General features: G+C 39.6%; 1 protein-coding gene across 1 annotated transcript in view; it reads right to left on the bottom strand.

Annotated features, from left to right (window-relative positions):
* The window catches only part of rapgefl1 (Rap guanine nucleotide exchange factor (GEF)-like 1), a 50,324-nt gene extending 46,594 nt beyond the window's left edge, over positions 1-3,730 (bottom strand). The window contains exon 1 of the mRNA XM_079827108.1: positions 2,714-3,730. Coding sequence (XP_079683234.1) covers positions 2,714-3,095 — 382 coding nt within the window. The 5' untranslated portion in view covers positions 3,096-3,730. The remainder of the gene's footprint in view (positions 1-2,713) is intronic.
* Between the last annotated feature and the right edge of the window lie 18,832 nt (positions 3,731-22,562).

Raw genomic sequence — 22,562 nt, 5'->3', positions numbered from 1 at the left:
CGATCGTGTCTTTTCAAAAAATGTGTATATGGATTATTTTTATGTCAAAGTGTCAGTTGCGTAGCTGCAATGGCGGGACAGAAATTGCTCAGATTTCATTAAAAAAAAAATTCCGAAGATGAACACAAGTCTTACAGGTTTTGAACAACATGAGGGTGAGTAAATGATGACAGAATTAAAATTTTGGGGTGAACTACCCCTACAATCTAACTCGATTGAGCTCGATGTGCGCATAAAATTTTCCTCACTTTTCTATACTATTCACAACAGTCCAGTCCACAACAGCCTATCCGTCATCATCATTTACTACAAAAAGGGACATTTTATTAGTTACCGTACATCCTATTAACGCATTGAACCAAGGCAAACAGCCCGTCTGCCCATTGATTTCACATCAAGCATAATTCTCTCTCTAAGCACCGGCATACTGTAGAAATCCCTGCAGTTTCCATGGTTACTTCACAAAAACACTCTAATGCACATGTGCAGTGCGAACTGGTGCACTATGGCTGCAAAGCATCACTGCCAATGAATGTGTGGGAGAGCCATTCTTCATCGCATAAAAGTCCTGGAACTTACAGGAACAGGTAACATGTATGCACTTGTTACAGACAACCCATTCCCATCACAACACAATTTGTCATTTCCCTGTAAAAAGTCCTTTGTCTGAGACTAAAATAGAAATCCCCTCACTGGTGTTCATGGTGTTCTCTACATACAGGTGCTCAGTGTTGTATGTGGGTGTCAGGTGTGGGTGTTGGGCGGTAGCTGCTTGTGGGTTCATGAAACATCCATAACACCAATTTGAGGAAAAACACACAGGAAAGCACCATGGAAACAGTTAACATTTCATTCGATTGTCATAAGCTTTCCCATAGCCAAGGAAATACCCTAGCACCACCCTCCTTGAAGATATTTCCCAGCCAGTTCCTCGTTTAGTGATAGGATCTGTTATTGACAAATGTGAAAGCACTTTGTTTTATGGCATCACTCTCTTTGACCTTTTGATGTGACCTTTTAAATGTTGCCAGTGCTCAATATAATCTCAAGGTTTACGACTAGCCTTGACTGCCTTCCTAGAATACAGTCGTCCACTGTCATGCCACATCTATGCGAAATAAAGTTCATCAGTTTAAAAAATTACCTTGTTTACCAGAAACACTATATAATGGAACGACAAAAAATGACTTATTCAGCTTAAAGAAGCAGACCAAATATGGCCTAATTATTTTACTTTATGACCTAATGACTCTCACAATAGCAGTGAATAACATCTGTAATCATTGAAATAGTGACTAAAGTAAATAATATAATGGCTACTGCACTATACAACCTAACCGACAACTAGTTGTCAAGCGTGATTCCATTTACACAGCACAGGTTTTTCCCGAAAATGCAGTTTTGAGGCCAAACAATTTAAGGGAGTTAGTTTAGCTATTGATTCCAACATTATGTTCTGGTTCCCTTCTGGTATAACACACCCACTTTTCATGATTTAATCAATTTATGATCAAATTAAGTCCTGTCCTAGAACTTTTTTTATTTTATTTTACTCAAAAGTACATCATATTGTTTCATGTTGATATTTTCAAGTTGAAATTTTTTAAATTAATACATTTTCTTAAAGAAATGCTTATTGCATGACACAAAAAGACAAAGAATATTTACAAAAAAACAGCAAGACATGACAAAATGCCCAACAATTAAAACATCTTTTATAAAGGTTACGGAGGAGCTCAATAGATAAACTAGCGCATTACGATCATGACATTTTATTTGACATTTAATTTTCGCAAATAAAAAAAAATGTATTGCGATTTACAATGTAATTGTTTATTCCCCTTATTGTGTAAACATGTGCGCACACCTTGGGCTGTAGGAAGAAGTAGCCTAATTTATTCACAAAGTTTGAATGTTCCTTTAAGGCTTTGAAAAAAATTATGCTGTAGTAGGTTTACAGATGTTTAAAATAGTGCTGTCAAATCGATTAATTGTGATTAATCGCATTCCAAAATAAAAGTTTGTTTACATAATATATGTGTGCACTGTGTATAATTATTATGTATATGTAAATACACACACACATGCATGTATGGGTATTAAGAAAAAAATATAATATTTATATATAAAATATTTGTGTTTATATATAATATAAATAATATATATAGACACAGTTTATGCATGCACATATTTCTTAAATATATACATGCATGCATGTGTGTGTATTTATAAATACATGATAATTGTATGCTTTACACACATATCATGTAAACATGATTAATCGCAATTAACTGATTTGACAGCACTAGTTTAAAATATTTCCCACTTTAATTCAATTTTATTTAAGATTATTATAATACTGATTTATTATTACTATTAAAATAGTAGTGTCTGTGCTAAATTAGCTACTCGCTATCCACGAACCACAACAGTTACAAATATTTGTCATTACGCAAATATTAAAATTAAAGTGAAAGTGCATTTAAAGTGCACAATAATCGCGGTTATTGCAACAACAACAAAAAATAGCGATAAGTTAATAATCGCGACAAGTCTTGCGGAACCGATTATTTAATGTAACGCAAGGCACCATAAACACACAGGCGTGCACCGTAAACAGCCACCATAGTTGTAAACGACCCGCTCTTCAAACATCCACCACCACCAAGAATAGGCTGTCAGTGGAGCATGAACATGCACACTCGTGTCTCACCTGTGCAGTTTGCGTACCGCTTCCCCGCCACGCTATCCAGCAGCGCCAGCGCTAGGTTGTCTGGGGTGTCCGCGGGCAGCGGGGTCCAGTTCGTGTCCAGACTCGCCTCTGAGCTTTGCTCATCGCTGGACAGCGACGGGCTCCTGATGTCCGCAGTGGCAGATGGCCAGCACGGTGCTTCTTCGGTCTCCGGGCTGAACACCTCTCTCGCAGGGCCGCTTTCGGGAGACGTCTCCCTAAAGAACGGCACCACACGGGACAGACTGGCCCGCCGCCTGGATGCCCCGGTGCCGGTTGCCTTCTCCCCAAAACCACCCGCCCTAGTGAGTGCATTGGTCTGTTTCTTCAAGAATTTTTCAAGAGGCTTCATTCCAGCCGGCATTTTGATGACAGAAATCACAAGAAGGCCCTGGGTTGATTCTAATACTCAATAATGAACACTGATGATAACCATATAGACGTGAGCGTATAGGCTACATCATAGCTGGATAATGCTGGAACCCAACTCGGATTGGAAAATGCCTGAAGAATATCTTCCCCGCTGCGCTGTTAAGGTGTCAAGAATAAAATACGGCCATTTTCAATGTTCCTTTTACACAAGTGGATGCTGATCGAGTCCTTACTAGCTATACTCTCAGAAGAAGAAAAAATCCAAACGTTTCCCAGGGAACCCCTTCCTCCACTGCAGTCCTTCAGCTCGAGAAGAAGGCTATATGTGTGCTATCATCGCCACTGTCAACGAAGCCTTGATCGAGTCAATTAGACGAACTACTCAGACACAGAAGATGAAAATAGCAGCAGGTAGCACTTAATAATACATGTACGTGTATAAATCAGTCTCTGCCAAGAGACCATATAAATTAATCGTTTACCGCAGCAGGTCTGAAGGAAACGTGCTTCCGTCGCAGACGAGACACGCGACTCAAAACTGATGATTATTCCGTGTCTGTAGATCCCTGACTGGTTCCAGTGGTATCCGTATTTATTTTTCTCTCACGGAGTGTCTCTGCGTCTCGAGTCCGCACAAATACTGCGCTCCGTCGTTCTCACATACAGTAAAGACTACACACACCCTCGCGCTCTCTCTCGCGCTCTCTCTCTCTCTCTCTCTACACCCGCCTTCTCTGCAGCTGAGTTCATGTGTTATTGGTGGTGTCAAGAGATATTGCTCAATTGCTTTGAATCGCAGCATTTGCACTCACACGTGCGCTCATATAGGCTACTAGCACAGGAGATCCCACATGTGCGCCAAAGACTGAACATTTGGATATATCTTCCAAGTTATTCGGTGTGTGCATGTGGCAATAGGTAGCTACAATCCCACTATGTTTGTGCTATTTTTGCATAGCTTTTTCATTAATTTTTGTACATTTATTTTGGTCGTACCACAGTGATTATGACATTTAAACTTCTATAGCCTAAAAATAAAGTTATTTAATTGGTATTCATGGTTCCACGAAGAACCTTTAACATCCATGGTATACTTTTTTGCAACGGGTTCTTTATAGTGGAAAAAATATTCTTCACATTATACAAATGTTTTTTACACACACGGACAAAAGAAAGGTCCTTTTAAATTAGTAGTAGTCTTTTTGAAATTAAAATGACATGATTTACTGACCCACAGGCCATCCCAGGTGTATATGACTTTGTTCTTTCTGATGAACACAATCAGAGTTATATTAATAAATATCCTGGTATGTATCCAGGATTTGAGGATGTTTCCAAGCTTTAAAATGGCAGTGACAAGGGCCATGAGTTTGAAGCTCAAAAAAGTGCATCCATCCATCCATCACAAATGTACACCACACGGCTCCAGCTGGTTAGTAAAGGCCATCTGAAGCAAATTGATGGGGCTTTGTAAGAAAAATAACCATATTAAAAACTTTATAAAGTATAAGATCTAGCTCCTGGCGGACCGCCTGAGGTATTCAACTTACAAAGAAAGTGTAACTCCTCTCGCTGTTCAAAACGCTAATGCTACGTCCGACGTCATACATCGCGTCAGTTACGTTTTTTTTTTGTAAGTTGAATACAGAAGGTGGTCTGGCGGAAGCTAGATATTTTCCTTTATGATCTGTTAAATTTGGATATTTTTCTTACAAAAAAAATGCATTGAATAGCTTCAGAAGGCCGCTATTAACCCCCCGGCGCCGTGTGGATGTTTATTATGGATGGATGCACTTTTATGAGCTTCAAACTCATGGCCCCGTTCACACCTTCATTATAAAGCTTGGAAGCATCAGGATATTTATTAATATAACTCTGATTGTGTTCATCAGAGAGAGAGAGAGAATGTCATATACACCTAGGATGGCTTGAGGGTCAGGAAATCATGGGGTAATTTTCATTTTAAAGTGAACCACTCTTTTAAGAACTGTCTGCATTTATTTTGTGTTTCCATTAACTCTGTTACGGTAGAAATAGTGGAAATAATGTGAACACATAATAAGAACATAAGATTGCTGTCGCTGCTGTTATAAAGATAACAGCAGCGACATTCATTAATGTAGAACCTGAGAATTTCTGTGCAGTATCAATTACAGTTGGCATGTGTCTTGTTCTCCTTAAGGTCTACTGTTAGCCAGCTGTATGGTTTCAAATTGCCCAGCTGGAAAGCACAAAAGGGGTTATCTCTTTCAGAACCACTTCATGAACACACACACACACTGCTTTTAAGTGTCTTTAATCAAAGGAACTTATTGGGAGACGCACGCCGACACCATCAGGTCTGGTCAAGTCAAGGTACGAGTGGCTTATGTGAGCCAATAGAGTAAGCAACTTCATCATCAGTATTAAGTTACGTTTGGCAGGCCATACATGGTGTCTTGTTCAAATGTCTGTCAGGAAACAGTATCCCAAGACACCTATGAGGGGTAAATATGGGATCCGGTGACCGTCGGTGACCGCACTATGCTGGGCACTTAATTGAATCCAGAATCATTATAACACATGGGAATAGATACCGATTAATTTGCTTAAAAGACGGACCATAAAAAGTTATTTAAAAAAATGTATGAGGTCTATGTTAAGAAACTATTATATGACCCGACTTTGTAATAAAACTCACAAAACACATTTTTATGCTATATTACACTCTTAGAAAAAAAGGTTTAATGGCAGAACTCTAGGGTCCTTGACTCAGTTTTAAAGAACCCTTTATTCCATAAAGGTTCTATACAGGCAGAAATGTCTTAAATTGTTGCATAATACTTTCATGTATTCCATCATGGGATCATTTTATGTATTTAGCTTTAATTTATTTAAAAATGTTAATTACATTTTATAAATTAAACAGCTCATAAACAGACTTAATGTCTAGAAAAAAGGTTACACCTTATTTTAAGGTGTCATTGTTACAGTGTAATTATATATTTAAGTACTGAGTAATAATAATTAACAACATGTACTTACTAAAGGGTTAGGGTAGGATTTGGTTGAGGGTTAGTTGCATCTAATTATGCATAATTTACTGTTATTACTATATGGTACTATAAGTAAATATGTAACAAGGACACTGTGAAATAAATGTCGGCCTGTGTCTCCTAAGCAAGTGCCTTTGATTAAAGACAGTGATAAATAAGCTGTTTAATTTATCAAATGTAATTTGCCATAGCAAACTCAGTTACAGCAGCCAGAGAAACACTAACATTAAAAAGTCGTCAAACTGCCCAACTAAAGAAAACACACCATGATGGTGACATTAAAAAAAAAAAAAACTAAAAACTCAATCAGCTGAACAAAAGATCTTAAATTGGAAGACATGTGACCTTAGTTAATTGAGTTAAGTGAACTACTTTGTTTAAAAGTTGAGTAAACTCAAAAAAGCTGTGCAGCAAGTTGCCTTACAATTTTAAGTTATGTCAACTTTTTTTTTTTTACAGTGTATGAAGCACCTGACGGACCCTTTAAACCCTGATGCACTCATTCAGCTGTGGTTAGAGCTTCTTCCGCACATCATATGTGATGACTGTGCATGGCAAAACCTCAGGATGGGAATTTCCGCCCTCTGTGACATCACACAAACAAACATGTGTTCAAGTTAGGCTGGGCGAAATTCACCTCAGATACATCCTACATGATCCTATTGAATTTTGAACAATGTGTGTGACTTCACCCAGCCATGTCTGCAAGCTCAAAACTGCAGGCGGTAAAAAGTATAAATTTAGCTCTGCGTCAGTAGAGGTCCTCATTGTCACCATGGAAATGAGAGTGAAACCATGCTGCAGAGAGGTGGAAATCACACATGGGGTGAACCACTGCAGTCATCCGCTGGTCATTCTCTCCACCCTTGTACACTTAGTGGCTTCCCCCGTTTATCTCACGGCAGGTCTTTCCTCACTTCATCCAACATCTAAGTCCGTGGTTTCTGTGGCCCCTAGAATGGGGAAGTAAATTGCATTAGGGCGGTCAGATGTGGATGTGTGTGAGTGTCAAAAGAATGACATAGTCAAGTGTTTGTCATATCGTTTAGTCATATGACCTTCTCTGAAGATGACTGACATGATGTCAACATGCATAGTCTGTGAATTCAACACAAGAACCCCCACAAGAGCATTAGCTTTCCATCAAAGGACCGTAAATGGCTATATAATGTTTTCTGTTCTCTCAATTAGACAATTTAAGGGGTAATGAACCCATAAATAAATTCACTCTAAAGCCAGATGAGGTCCTGCTACTGGGAATGACATGAATGAATGTCAAAATTTGGAATGCACAGACATAGAAAAAAATGGTTGATACAATGACTAAATATTTATATTATGAGCAACAACTGATTATATTATATGTTTATTTAATGTTTTATATAATTGTACAGACTGAAGCTTAAGTATACAAAATTATATGTTTTTTTATATTATACAGTATATTGAAAAAAGATGTAATTTATATATATATACACACAGTATTTTTCAGAGGCGGACAGTAGTGAAGTATTTTTACTCTGCTTAAATAAATTTTTTGTATCTAAGTGTCTATACTTTATCAGTGTTCTCTTTCATAGGTTCACTCGACGCTGCGTCACTTTAATGACGTAATGGGACGCCCTCTGGGTGTGCCGATTGTCTGAAGCCCTTATAGAATCACGCCAATTGATTGGCTGATGGCGCGCACGTCGCCCCACCTGACGTAGTCACCTATATTAGCGCGTGCGCCATCTGCTCCTCAGATTTCTCTGCCTTCACGAAGCGGCCATTTCATGCCCTTCGGTTCTCGATTTTTCTGGCCCAAAATTCTAGCATTCAGTTGATATATACCTCAGCACTTCAGCGACCGCGGATTGTGGAACTTTGTTCTCCTTGTGGTGAAGTGCTATGGAATTCCGACGTTGCCCACCGCCGTGCACTCGCTTCATCGCGATCGACGATCCCCACAGTAAGTGTGTTAAATGTCTGGGATTTCCTCACGCTTTCCTTTTTACCTAACGCTAAAGACTATCTTGTCTCAGATACGTGCGGAGGACTGGTTTGTCACTATAGACCTGAGAGATGCTTACTTCCATATTCAGGTTGTCAGACGACACAGGAAGTTTCTCAGGTTCGCCTTCAAAGCGAAGGCTTATCAATACAAAGTCCTTCCCTTCGGCCTTGCCCTGGCACCAAGGACGTTCACGAAGTGTATGGATGCAGCTCTGGCCCCGCTGAGGCTCCAGGGCATCCGTATTCTCAATTACCTGGACGACTGGCTCATTCTGGCCCACTCCAGGGAGTTAGCCTGTCATCACAGAGATGTCGTTCTTCGACACGTTCAATCTCTTGGCTTGAGAGTGAACACCGACAAGAGCGTTCTTACTCCGGCTCAGCAGACCACCTTCTTAGGTGTTCGTCTGGATTCCGTTCCGATGCAGGCCTGTTTGGCCCCTGCTCGGATTTCCAGTATCACAACATGCTTGGTCCGCTTCAGGCTAGGCCATCATGTTTCTGTGGGTACGTGTCGCAGGCTCCTGGGTCTCATGGCCGCAGCTTCCCCGGTGCTTCCCCTGGGACTGCTCCATATGAGGCCCTTCCTCTGGTGGATGAAACGCTCAGGGGCTCGGTCAACAGGATCGGCCCTTCGCCTATTGAAGGTGTCAGCGGCTGCTTTCGTGCCCTATCAATGTGGCGAGACCCTCTTTTTCTTCAGAAAGGGGTCAAGATGGGGGCTGTTTTCCGTCGCCAAATGGTTACGACGGACGCCTCTCTTACCGGCTGGGGTGCGGTATTCGAGGGCAGACCAGCTATGGGGATCTGGGAGGGGGAAGTTCTCTCCTGGCACATAAATTGCCTGGAGTTGAGAGCGGTCTCCCTGGCCCTTCAGCATTTTCTCCCCTCACTCAGGGGGCATCATGTCATTGTCAGGACCGACAACATGGCAGTGGTGTCTCACGTAAATCGCCAGGGAGGATCACGGTCGCGCACCCTGGACAGGCATGCGCGCCGACTCCTCCTGTGGTCTCAGGACGCAGAAGCTCCGGTCGGGGGAATGGATGCTGAACCCTCAAACTGTGTCACAGATTTGGGAGATGTTCGGGAAAGCGGAAGTGGACCTCTTTGCCTCGAAGGAGTCGTCCCAGTGTCGGCTCTGGTTTTCTCTGAGCTCTCCGGCCCCGTTGGGGATAGATGCGTTCGCGCATCCATGGCCCAATCTGAAACTCTATGCGTTCCCGCCCATCAAGCTGATTCCGGCGGTTCTGTACAGAGTAAGGGAGAGTGGGGCCAGCCTCTTGCTGGTGGCCCCACACTGGCCATCCCAGACTTGGTTCTCGGAGATGGTTCTCCTCCTGGACTCCTCCCCATGGGAGATACCGGTCAGGAAGGACCTTTTGACACAACTTCAGGGCAGGATTTGGCACCCTCACCCGGAGATTTGGAAGTTGTGGGTATGGCCCATTAAGGGCCAACGACACTAAACGCTGGTCTTTCTGCGGACGTTCAGGAGATCATTGCTAATGCGAGAGCCCCCTCCACAAGGAAGCTCTATTCCTCCAAGTGGAGGGTCTTTGAGTCGTGGTGCTCGACTCATGCAGCAGATCCAGTTAACTGCCCAGTTGGTTCGGTTCTGGAGCTCCTGCAGGAGAAGTTTGCTGCTGGAGCAGCGGCCACCACCCTTCGGGTCTATGTCGCAGCTATAGCTGCCGGTAGGGAGTCGGACGAAATCCCTCTAGGCAAGCATAGACTGGTTTCATCTTTCATGCGAGGGGTTAAGCGCCTGAGACCAGCACGCTCCCCTGGTATTCCCTCTTGGGACCTCTCCGTGGTCCTTGAAGGGCTAACTTTGGCTCCATTTGAGCCTTTGGAGTCAGCTCCTGAGCGAATTCTGACTCTCAAAGTTGCTCTTTTGTTAGCTCTGTCTTCTTTGAAACGAGTGGGCGATCTACAGGCTCTCTCTGTTAACGGGACCTGTATGGATTTTGCCCCTGGCCTAGTCAAGGTTACCTTAAGACCTAGGGCGGGTTATGTGCCCAAAGTTTTGTCCACGTCATTTCGCTCTCAGGTTATTACTCTTCACTCCTTTCACCCCCCTCCGTTTGGCTCGGAGGAAGACGAGAAACTTCATTTGCTCTGCCAAGTTTGAGCGTTGAAGTGTTATGTTGACCGTTCTGACGGGTGGAGGAAATCTAACCAGCTGTTGGTGTGCTTCGGTGCTGGCCGCCGCGGGCTTGCCGCTTCGAAGCAAAGGGTTTCCCATTGGGTGACAGAGGCTATTTCCTTAGCTTATGAGGTGCGTGGTTTACCTTCACCTCTTGATATTAGAGCGCATTCTACCAGAGGTGTGGCTTCCTCTCAAGCACTTTTTAGAGGGGCTCTTTTGGAGGATATTTGTGTAGCGGCAGGTTGGTCCTCTCCGCACACTTTTGTGAGATTCTATAGTTTGGATCTCGACATGGCTCCGGGTTCGCATGTCCTGTTTGCTTAACCTAGTCATGCAGGTTATCTGGTGTTCTTTGAGCCAGATACGGCAGCGCTTTAGCTTGGCGTGTTTGGTATATCGTTCCCATTACGTCATTAAAGTGACGCAGCGTCGAGTGAACCAATGAAAGAGAACGTCTCAGGTTACTTGCGTAACCTATGTTCTCTGAGTAGGGAACGAGACGCTGCGTACGCTGCCAAGCTCCTCGCGCTGCCGACAGGCCTTCCTTTTCGGCAGAGAAATCTGAGGAGCAGATGGCGCGCGCGCGCGCTAATATAGGTGACTACGTCAGGTGGGGCGACGTGCGCGCCATCAGCCAATCAATTGGCGTGATTCTATAAGGGCTTCAGACAATCGGCACACCCAGAGGGCATCCCATTACGTCATTAAAGTGACGCAGCGTCTCGTTCCCTACTCAGAGAACATAGGTTACGCAAGTAACCTGAGACGTTTTTCTTTGGAAAACTTTTATTTCACAACATTCCAAAGCATAATATCATAATTTTTACTGCACTACATTCCATATTGAATATAATTTAATACTTAATTACATAAAAAATGTAGTACTATATTCTTTAGTAAAATTAAGAAAGTACAAAATGTTTAATGTAATTAAGTATTAAAGGTAAAAAAAACCTTTTATTTATGAAATGTAGTGAAGTAAAAAGTATGACATTATATATTATGCTTTAGAATGTAGTAAAGTAAAAGTTTTCCAAAGAAAAACACTGATAAAGTAAATACAGGGAGTGCAGAATTATTAGGCACGTTGATTTTCTGATCATATTTTTTTTCCAGGCACATTTGACCAATTCCAAACCACAGTAATCCTAATAACTACTATTGATTTAGTATTTAATAATGTATAAGTGATATATAATTGTTCATGAAGGCTGGAAATGAAAATCACCTTATATTCAGGTGTGCAGAATTATTAGGCATGTTTTCTTTTACAGATAAATTGAGCCAAAAAAGAGATTTAACTCAGACTGAAAAGTCAAAAAGTATTAAATGCCCATGAGAAGGATGCAATACTAATGCAATACTAGACATTGCAGTTAAGGCATGACCATTGGACAGTGAAATGCTCGTTGGGTCAGCAGGGTCAGACAAAAACATGTGGCGGAGAAAAGACACCTATTAACTGCAAAAGAATTAAGAATTAAGGTGAAGAATTAAGGGTGAAACCATCAGGAACCCTTTAGTCTCCAGCGCCACCATTTTCCAAAGCTGCAACCTACCTGGAGTCTCCAGAAGTGCAAGGTGTCAGGATCTCAGAGACTTCAGTTAGGTAAAGAATCCTAAAAAATGACCCCCCACTAGATAAGAATCACAAGCTGAAGTGTTGTAAAATACATGAAGCCTGCTTTTTTTATAGGCTTTATAGGTTTTATAGGTTGAGAATGACTCTTGAAGGACCAGCACCACATCCTCTAGTACCACTGTTTGAAGAATTCATCTTCCAGAATCTGGCAGTACGTTTTGGGAGTTCATTTTAGTCCATCCTGAAGTCCGTTTTGCAGAGATGGACTAAAAATGAACTCCCAAAACGTACTGCCAGATTCTGGAAGATGAATTCTTCAAACAGTGGTACTAGAGGATGTGGTGCTGGTCCTTCAAGAGTCACTCTCAACCTCTGTCTGTCCATAAAGCCTATAAAAAAACCTTCTTCATGTATTTTACAACACTTCAGCTTGTGATTCTTATCTAGTGGGGGGGTCTCTGAGATCCTGACACCTTGCACTTCTGGAGACTCCAGGTAGGTTGCAGCTCTGGAAAATGGTGGTGCTGGAGACTAAAGGGTTTCTGATGGTTTCACCCTTAATTCTTCACCTTAATTCTTAATTCTTTTGCGGTTAATAGGTGTCTTTTCTCCGCCACATGTTTTTGTCTGACCCTGCTGACCCAATGAGCATTTCACTGTCCAATGGTCATGCCTTAACTGCAATGTCTAGTATTGCATTAGTATTGCATCCTTCTCATGGGCCTTTAATACTTTTTGACTTTTCAGTCTGAGTTAAATCTCTTTTTTGGCTCAATTTATCTGTAAAAGAAAACATGCCTAATAATTCTGCACACCTGAATATAAGGTGATTTTCATTTCCAGCCTTCATGAACAATTATATATCACTTATACATTATTAAATACTAAATCAATAGTAGTTATTAGGATTACTGTGGTTTGGAATTGGTCAAATGTGCCTGGAAAAAAAATATGATCAGAAAATCAACGTGCCTAATAATTCTGCACTCCCTGTACTTCAAAAGCTTACTTGAGTAGAAAGTAAAATATACTTCACTACTGTCTGCCTCTGGTATTTTTAAGATAAATGTATAAATTAGCTTACTCAAATATTTCAAGTTCAGAGCAATTAAAATGTATGATTACAAAATAAAAATCTGCAAGTTCTGCTTACTTAAACTTGACATTTCTTAACTTAAAAAATATGACGCAACTGATTCGGGTTTACAGTGTAATATTATCCGATTCAAATATCAGTCAGATTTATGCTGAAAATTAAATAAATAAAAAAACTATGGTTGCAATTGGCCGATATAGAGTTACATATTGTGTATCCCTACACAAAATCTTTTGTAACTGTATGTTTATTTTAGTCTCCTCATAGAAATCCAACAAAAACAGAGCAGTATTTCCACAAAAGCAAAAGAAGCCATTACCATGGTAATTCCATAAGCATATTTATCTTTGTAATGAACATGACTCTCTAATATATTTGCCTGGCAGTGGAGCCCACCAGCCCTCATGGATACATAAACCCACCCACCCACCCTCAGATGATGGATGACCTCAAGAGCCTAACGCACTTGCCCTGGAGTGAGGAGAACAGAACTCACATCTGCGATGACTCATTAAATACATCCCCCCACCCCTCCATGCTCTCACAACGCCATCCTTATGCCTGGCGTTATTGTACACAACGCAAACACACAAGCACAAGCACACACACTCGCTATGATGTCACTCTGCTTTGTGAAAAAGGATTGTAATGTAATGTACGGACGAGTAAACATATAATGTCCTTAGTCAGAATACTGAGACACAGCCTTTTATATTCACAATAAACAATAGATCCATCATGTCCAACACTTTACTAGACTGGGAACCCCTTTAAATCTAGACAGAAGCCTCTCATGTGGAAACACACTCGCTCTTTCATACACACGCATACACAAACAGAAACTAAGATGAATGTCATAGGCCTCTAGAGTGCAGGATCAGTTATGTGTGTGTGTGTGTGTGTGTGTGTGTGTGGACAATTGTGGCGTAAGGAGATTATCTTTAACTCATTAAAAAGACCCACTTTCAAGCACTATGATATACAAACCCCCCCTTCTCATCCCTGATACCCGCAAACACATCATAAATAGGAGAGCCGTTTGTCTCACCCCAGTGCAGACGCCCTCCTCCCAGTCAGTCTGGCAGATTAAGATGGTAATGTGACCCCTGAAGAACATTTTCAAAAACACACTTTTATGGGACTATTATTTCACTGTGATCCTCAGGCTTAGCCTCATTTAGCTTGGCATCAATCGGGAAGCATCACTGATTATGCTACATTTCTTAATGTGCAGCTACTGTTTAAGACCTGACTTATAGGTGACTCTTAATTCTTTTCAGTTTGAGAACTATTTGGAAAACAGAAATGCTATTTCGTCAAATGCTGGGAACAACTTCAATAAAGGTCTAAAACAAAACAAAAATGTTGTAACATATTTAGGTAACGCTTTATTTTACAGTGTCCTTGCTGCATATGTTACATGTACTTACCATAGTAATAACAGTAGATTATGCATAATTACATGCAACTTACCCTCAACCAAACCCTAATCCTACCCTAACCCTACAGTAAGTACATGTTGTTAATTAATATTACTCAGTACTTAAATATATAATTACACTGGAAAAATGAACCATTAAAATAAAGTGTAACCGCATTGTTCCCAAATATTATAGTAATTACAATAACTGGGTTATAACCCTGAACCTACTCCTAAATGTTAACCCATGTAGTTACTTTCCTTATATTACCCAGTACTTTCTTAGGTAAATACACTGTAAGTACACATAAGTGCACAAACTGTAAAATAAAGTTGAACCCTTAAATGAATAGTTATTATGCCATAATTTAGGCCTACTCACCCTCAAGCCATCCTAGGTGTATATGGCATTTCTTCTTTCTGATGAACACAATCGGAGTTACATTAAATAATATCATGGCACTTCCCAGTGTTGTAATTGCATGGAGTAGTGTCCGAGTTTTTGAAGCTCCAAAAAGTGCATCCATCATCATAAAAGTAATCCATCCGGCTCCAGTGGGTTAATAAATGCCTGCTGAAGCAAAACAATAGGTTTTGTAAGAAAAATATCCCTATTTAAACCTTTATAAACTATAATGACTGACTTCCGGCAGCTTCCGGCACATGTTCATGAGAGAGTCGAGTTCCAGTGGAAGGGTGACCTCTGACCCGATGTAGGATGTAGGATGTATGACGTTGGCGTGGTGTAAGCTTAGGTGAGAATTGACGAACGTGGAAGCGCAGAGGAGCGAGCAAAACGCTGGTCACGATTTAGAAGTCTAAAGAGAGAAGTTTTAAAGAAAAATGCCAAACCACATGGACGTTTTACGTTCTATGTCATATGTCGGGTCAGAGGAAGCAAATGATTATAGTTTATACCGTTATTAGGGATATTTTCTTACAAAAACCCATCCCTTCACTTTAGAAGGCATTTATCAATTCACTGGAGCCATGTGGATTACTTTTATGATGGATGGATGGATAGATGGATGGATGGATGTGCTTTTTTCAGCTTTACAACTCTATTCAATGCCATTACAAAACTGGGAAGAGCCAGGAAATTACTCTGATTTTCATACACCTTGTCTTGGATGGCTTGAGGGTTATTAAATTGTTAGATCATTAAAATTTTGGGTGAACTATCTCTTTAATCTGCTTATAAGAGTCAGACTTCACTGGTAGGCCTATATTTCAGCCTAAACTAAAAAAGAACCTGGCCCGTGGTCACACCGAGAACGATAACTATAAAGATAATAACGATCACTATATTAGCATCCACATTAGCGGGCGATATTATTATGTATATTAGGCCTATAGCGTCCACTGCAGTTTTATTATCTGCCGCGTTAAATGCTCGATCTCTTAAAGCAAAATGGATTCTGATTGGATTTCAATGTTTTTATCGTTCATCAGATGGAAAAAAATAATATGAACGTGATTCAAACCGTTTCTCTGTGTAGTTATCGTGGTGTGGACAACCAAAATCGCAATACACTCGTGCTGTATGTGTTTGATTCATAAAAATAATTTGCCAGTGAATTGGATTTTACTTATCGCACTAGTAATCCAGGAAACACTTTCAGAGAGCTATAGTGTTCAGTCTGCATTGGCGGAAAAATGCACGTGCATAACTAACGGAATCGAATGTCATAAATAAATAAAACATTTGGTTCCGGTAGGAACCGCCTAATGACAACGTTTTTATTTGTGGGTGAAGTATTGTTTTAATAAAAACGTATTGGTAACACTTTACAATAATGTTGTATTAGTTAACATTCGTTTATGCATTAGTTAACATGAAGTAACCATGAACAACACCACTGTTCAGCATTAGTTAATCTTTGTTAACATTAGTTCATAAAAAATCATGTTTCGTTTCATGTTCATGGTTAGTTCATGTTAGTTCACAGTGCACTAACTAATGTTTACAAGATTTTAATAATGCATTAGTAAATGTCGAAATTAACTTTAACAAAGATAAATAAATTCTTTATAAGTGCAGTTCCTTATTAGTTAATGTTAACTAATCAATGTAGTTAACTAATGTTAACTAATGAACCTTATTGTAAAGTGTTACCAACGTATTTAATACAAAAAAGAGCCTTGTTTTTCATGTAGACTTCTTTTTGAAAGAAACAAACAAAACAGACAGATAGAAAGAGTGACACTCCTTTCTTACACAACAATTGTGGAGAACAAGGGCACATTAGACACACTCTGTCTTGCATTCACCTAGGGATGCATGCAGGTTAAAGCAATTTCCTTGGCTGTGATATCACACCTCAGTGCTGCTCTCAGCTGTGAAGAGAATGTGAGAAAAATACACCATGAACAAAGAAAGTGAGGGGGGAGAGAGAAAATCAATCAAAAGAAATGACAGTGTGTATGGTTTTCAGATGCCTGAGTCACTTTCGATGAGTTTGTGTAAGTGAGCATCTTTACTTGAGAGTGATGCACATACACATACACTTCTCATTACACATGCACATAATTTGTCTCAATGCATGGATGCTCCCTAACTGCTCCCATGAATCATGTGAAAGTTTAATGACACACACTCCTGGCCCTTGATGGGGGATGGGGACCCAAAATGACATCACCCTGAGAGACAGTGGGCTTTGTTTGGCTACTGTCACTCCACAAAGACGCCAGAGGGGGAGACCCCACCTCTGCCATGTGCATCTCTACTGCAAAACAATGGATGAGCGAAGAGACGCGTAAAATATGCAGAGACCACCAACTTAAAGCATTAAAAATGCATTGGTGACAAAAGCTCTCGAAGAAGACTCGCTAATTGTGCAGACTTCATGAGTTTTAAATGTGTGTCAGATTTAGGGCAATGCAACTTTAAAGGTTTTTCTGGGTTCTTCAGTTTGTCTGGATCTTTGAAATCCTAAAGTTTGGGTTCAGTTTAGGGTCCTTTTATTTAGTTTATACATTTTCATCCATGGCTAAGTTTTCCATGAATACTTAAAGGAAAAGTTTGTGCAGAAAATAAAATGTTATTGTGATTTATTCACCCTCGTGTATAGTTCCAAATCATGACATTGCTATGTCTCAAAATCATAAACACAACATGATGATTGATAGATGTGATAAAAAGGCGTTTCAGTGCTGGAAATGAGAAAATTCATCAAAAAGTAATCAAATGTAATCACTAACATTACTTTAATAAAATTATTGAAATAGGTACACTACTTATTTCATTTTAAATAGGGTAACTTGTAATATGTAACTTATCACATTTCCAAAGTACCTTCCCAACACTGTAGATAGATAGAACGATAGATAGATAGAACGATAGATAGATAGATGGATGGATGGATAGATAGATAGATAGATAGATAGATAGATAGATAGATGGATGGATGGATGGACGGACGGACGGACGGACGGACGGACGGACGGACGGACGGACGGACGGACGGACGGACGGACGGACGGACAGACAGACAGACAGACAGACAGACAGACAGACAGATAGATAGATAGATAGATAGATAGATAGATAGATAGATAGATAGATAGATAGATAGATAGATAGATAGATAGATAGATAGATAGATAGATAGATAGATAGATAGATAGATAGATAGATAGATAATTCAGTACATGCCAAAATATTTCTGCCGAAAATAAAAATAAAATTAATATTTTGATCTGTAGAAAAATAATAACATCTTCAGGGCTCCAGACTAACTTTTTTCACTAGGAGCACAGTGGCCCCCAACTGAAAATTTTAGGGGCACAACCAGAAATTTTAGGGGCGCACACCGTAAATCAACATGCTAACCAAATCTACTAATGTCCACTGTATTACTAATAGGAGTCGGTATCGTTAAGGTTTTAATGGTATTACTACTCTTACCCATACTGCTTATCGATCCGGTACTTTAACAGTATTCTTAACGGTTCTTTTTATTATACTTTATATATTTTTTTTATTTTAAAAAAAACAAAACATTAAAAACATAATTAACATGGCTTTATAATCTGAAAAGTAAAATATCTATAGCAAAAGAAACCGCAAACCGCATCTATTTGTAAATGGACCAGTGTGCAGGCATTCGGAAGGTCTGCTAACATTATTACAGTAAAGAACAAACCTACAAAGAAATCTAATAAAGTAATGAAATGTAAAATAACACTGCATAGTTTTCACTGTATAAATTGATAGATTAATGCTTATAAAATCTAAAGTTATTAATTCAAGAGATGTGAATATTTTCTATTTGCCTTTTGTTCGATTGGAATTAATGGCTCAATCGTCAGCAGGTTTATTAGACGCTGCCCCTTTAAGACCGATCGAATGTAGAACTAATAATATCATATTCTCCTATTTCTCCAAACTATTTACGCCCATTTAAGATATAAACTGTTAAAATAACTACTCTCCAATCCGGTCATTTTGACACCGGCTATTTGTTGTTTATTTGATGGTTTAGACGCGCACACAACGCCTAAAATATTAAGTGCCAGTCGGTCCATTTCGCAGCACACACACATAAGCCGCCTTGAAGTTGGAAACAGCGTCTCTTGCGCGGATTATTGTGCATTTAATAGCTCTTTATTATCAAACACATCCCGCAGTTTAGCAACAGTAGAGACTGCAGTTTACAACAATCACTGAATCTGACGTTAAGTTTAGGTTTAAGGAGAAATGACAGCGCAAGGCTGTGAAGGGAAGGATGAGCTCGACCAACACGGCTATAGCTAATAGTTTTACCTCATATCATCTTTTTATAATTCTTGGAAGCCAAAATCGAAAATAAAATTAGATTAACATCACAGCACATCCCTAAAGTAAGCAGACTAAACTTTAGTGTAGTTCTTGGCCATCGTCACTCATTAAGCTGACTGTGGTGTGTTCGCTGTAGCTCCTCGCTCGCTTTCTCTCTTCTGGATTGCGAAGAGCAAAAATGCATCACGGACAAATGGTTTAATATTATCTCATATAGAAACGGCTGGCAAAGATAGAATTTGCCAGACATAACGTCTATCAATTATAATTAGTAAGTGTATTTTCTTAATTTCTCCAGTATGACAGCAGGCAAATTTACTGGTCGCACATGTGCGACTGGATGTAAAATTCAGTCGCACACTCTCAAATTTTAGTCGCAAAATGCGACCATTTAGTCGCACTCTGGAGCCCTGATCTTTAAGCAAAAATGGTCCTGCTTACCCCATGACAACTTGGAATGAGTCTGGGCTTGTGACTCTAAAAGAATCTGTGACGTTTGTCAGGTTTGTGCAGGTCATCTGCGGCCTGAAGCCAGAAATCAGGCCACGTTTCAGTGAACTCAGATGCAGCGTACAAACAAATTCAGCCACGTGATCAGTATCCTTCATGTGCTGGGGGAAAGCATCGGTGCGAGTGTGTTTGTAAACACTGCATCAGTCTGGCAGGAAAAATATCAAGGCTTATTATCTAGGAAAAAATCAAAAATGGACCCTTCAGAACCTGAGGTCCCATTACATTTGGCTAGTCTATGCAAGTCACTGCTGCTCCAGAAAGAAAGAATGAGAGAGATTCCACATACCAGATGAGAGACGAGGTCAGCTGGAGAAGATGTATGCATGTGGGTCGCTGTCAATGAAGTGGGAATGGATAGATAAACAGAAGGAGAGGGCTGAAAAAACAACTTAATTTTTGGTTAATATTTTGGTCTCTATATATCCTTCAATGCACAACAGTATTTTCTACGGGGTGAAAGTCATACAAGAGCATTTTTCCTGATGATTCAAACCTGATTTATTCATGAATTTATAGTTTTATATATAGTACATTACTAGTTATACGTGCCTTAGTAATCTTTATTCATACTTGCACCTTGGGAAATTAAGACTGAAATAAGAAATCTGGTAACACAAAACCCTTGACTTCTGTTTCACCCTTTCAGCAGTGACACAGGACCATCACTCACCAGTTCACATGTTTTGCAACATGAGCCTATAAACAATGGTGGAGGCATGTTCTACCCAGCATACATCACAAAAAGAGTGAATGCATGCTAAACGCTTCTATAAGTAGGTCAGTGAGACTATCACTGTTCCTTTCAACTGCGGTGCATAATAATCACATTATGATTATTCAAGAGGGTATTTTCTGCTAGGGTGTAGTCAAGATGATGCATGCAGCAGCCATTGTTTCAACCATACAACCTGATCGCTTTCAGTATAATTGTTGCCCCAAACTGAGTCACTTTGCAAGTGTGATTGCTCTGGTGAGGCCGTTGATGGTTTCAGAAAGCCGAGTGTGAATACAGAAGCTCCCTGTGAGGTTGACACTCTGGTAAAGGCCATGGGTTATTCAGAAATGAGACTATTTATAGACTTCCGAAGCTGAATCTTTTCAAGCTGATAACTTTCATGCACAGTACAAGTCAAAAGGTTCAGACCTTCTCAGTTTTTCCTCATTCTATTATTAGCCTAAAGTTACTTGTTCGTGGTTTAAAATAATAGTATCATCAAACATGTGAGACAGCATAAATGGAATTGAGGGAATTATAGTAAACTAAATATTTTTAAAACTACGTCTGTCTACCAAAGTTAAAGTGTTAGTTCACCCAAAAATGAAAATAATGTCACTTATTCCTCACCTTCATGCCGTTCCACACCCGTGAGACCTCCGTTCATCTTCGTGACACATATTAAGATATTTTTGTTGAAATCCGATGGCTCAGTGAGGCCTGCATAGCCAGCAATGATATTTCCTCTCTCTCAAGATCCATAATGTACTGAAAATATATTTAAATCAGTTCATGTGAGTACAGGGGTTCAATATTAATATTATAAAACGATGAGAATATTTTTGGTGCGACAAAAAAAACTAAATAACGACTTATATAGTGATGGCCGATTTCAAAACACTGCTTCATGAAGCTTCGCGTCATGAATCGCCGAAGTCACGTGATTTCAGCAGTTTGACGGTTTGACACGCGATCCGAATCACGATTCGACTCACTGGTCGCTATAAAATATTAATATTGAACCACTGTACTCACATGAACTGATTTACATATGTTTTTAGTACATTAATGGATCTTGAGAGAGGGAATGTCCTTGCTGGCTCACTGAGCCATCGGATTTCAACAAAAGTATCTTAATTTTTGTTCCGAAGATGAACGGAGGTCTCACGGGTGTGGAACAGCATGAGGGTGAGTAATAAATGATATTATTTTCATTTTTGGGTGAACTAACACTTTAATACACTGAGAACTAACATGAACAAACAATGAGCAAATATATTTTTACTAACTCACAGCTATCAATAAATGCTTTAAAAATGTATACTCATTGTTAGTTAAGGATATAATGTTAACAAATGCGACCTTATTGTAGTGTTGCCAATGAATTAAAAGTAAATTTAATGCAAAGAAGAATATCAAAGTCGAATATCGAATATCACCAAGACCCCTGTTTTAGATTAACAGATTGTTAGGATCATCAACAGTAGTAATTTTAGTATTCATTTATATACTTTTATAGTATTTATTAATATTTGTAATTAGCTTTTATTCTATTTTTATTAATTTAAAAAAAATATATACTTGGCTTAATTCCGTTTTAGTAAGTTTAGTAGGCCTAATTAAACATCAACTTATTTGATTTCAGTTAGTTATTTTTAAGAGTAATTTTGGATTTAAAATATATATATATATATATATGTTTCATCTTAAATGTAGGTGTAACATATAGATCCACTGGAGGCAAGTGTTTTGAACCCATGTGCAGCATTTATTAACAATAAACAAAACTTAAAACAAAGACTTGGCTTAACTTGGTCAAAACATAAAACAAAGTCATGGCATGGCTAAACAAAACTCACCACCAGCAGGTTACAACGTTAATAACAGACAAAGACACATGGCAAACATGAGGGCTTAAATACACACACTAAAGACAAGACAAGTGACACCTGTGAACAGTGATTAAACAATGAACCAACGACAGGACAAGACACAAGATCACATGAGGGCATGGGATTCACATGACACTGAAACATGACAAAACCAGGAAGTGCATGACAAGACTGTGAACAAGACACTAAAACAAAGCAAGAACATGATAAACTAAAACATGAACCAAGAACAATGAACATGAACCAACACCAAGACACCATGTGACAGATCCCCCCCTC

The sequence above is a fragment of the Gobio gobio genome (genome assembly GCF_949357685.1).
Source record: "Gobio gobio genome assembly, chromosome: 1".
In the NCBI taxonomy this organism is placed as follows: Eukaryota; Metazoa; Chordata; class Actinopteri; order Cypriniformes; family Gobionidae; genus Gobio; species Gobio gobio.
This window is presented reverse-complemented; position numbering and strand designations above follow the sequence as displayed.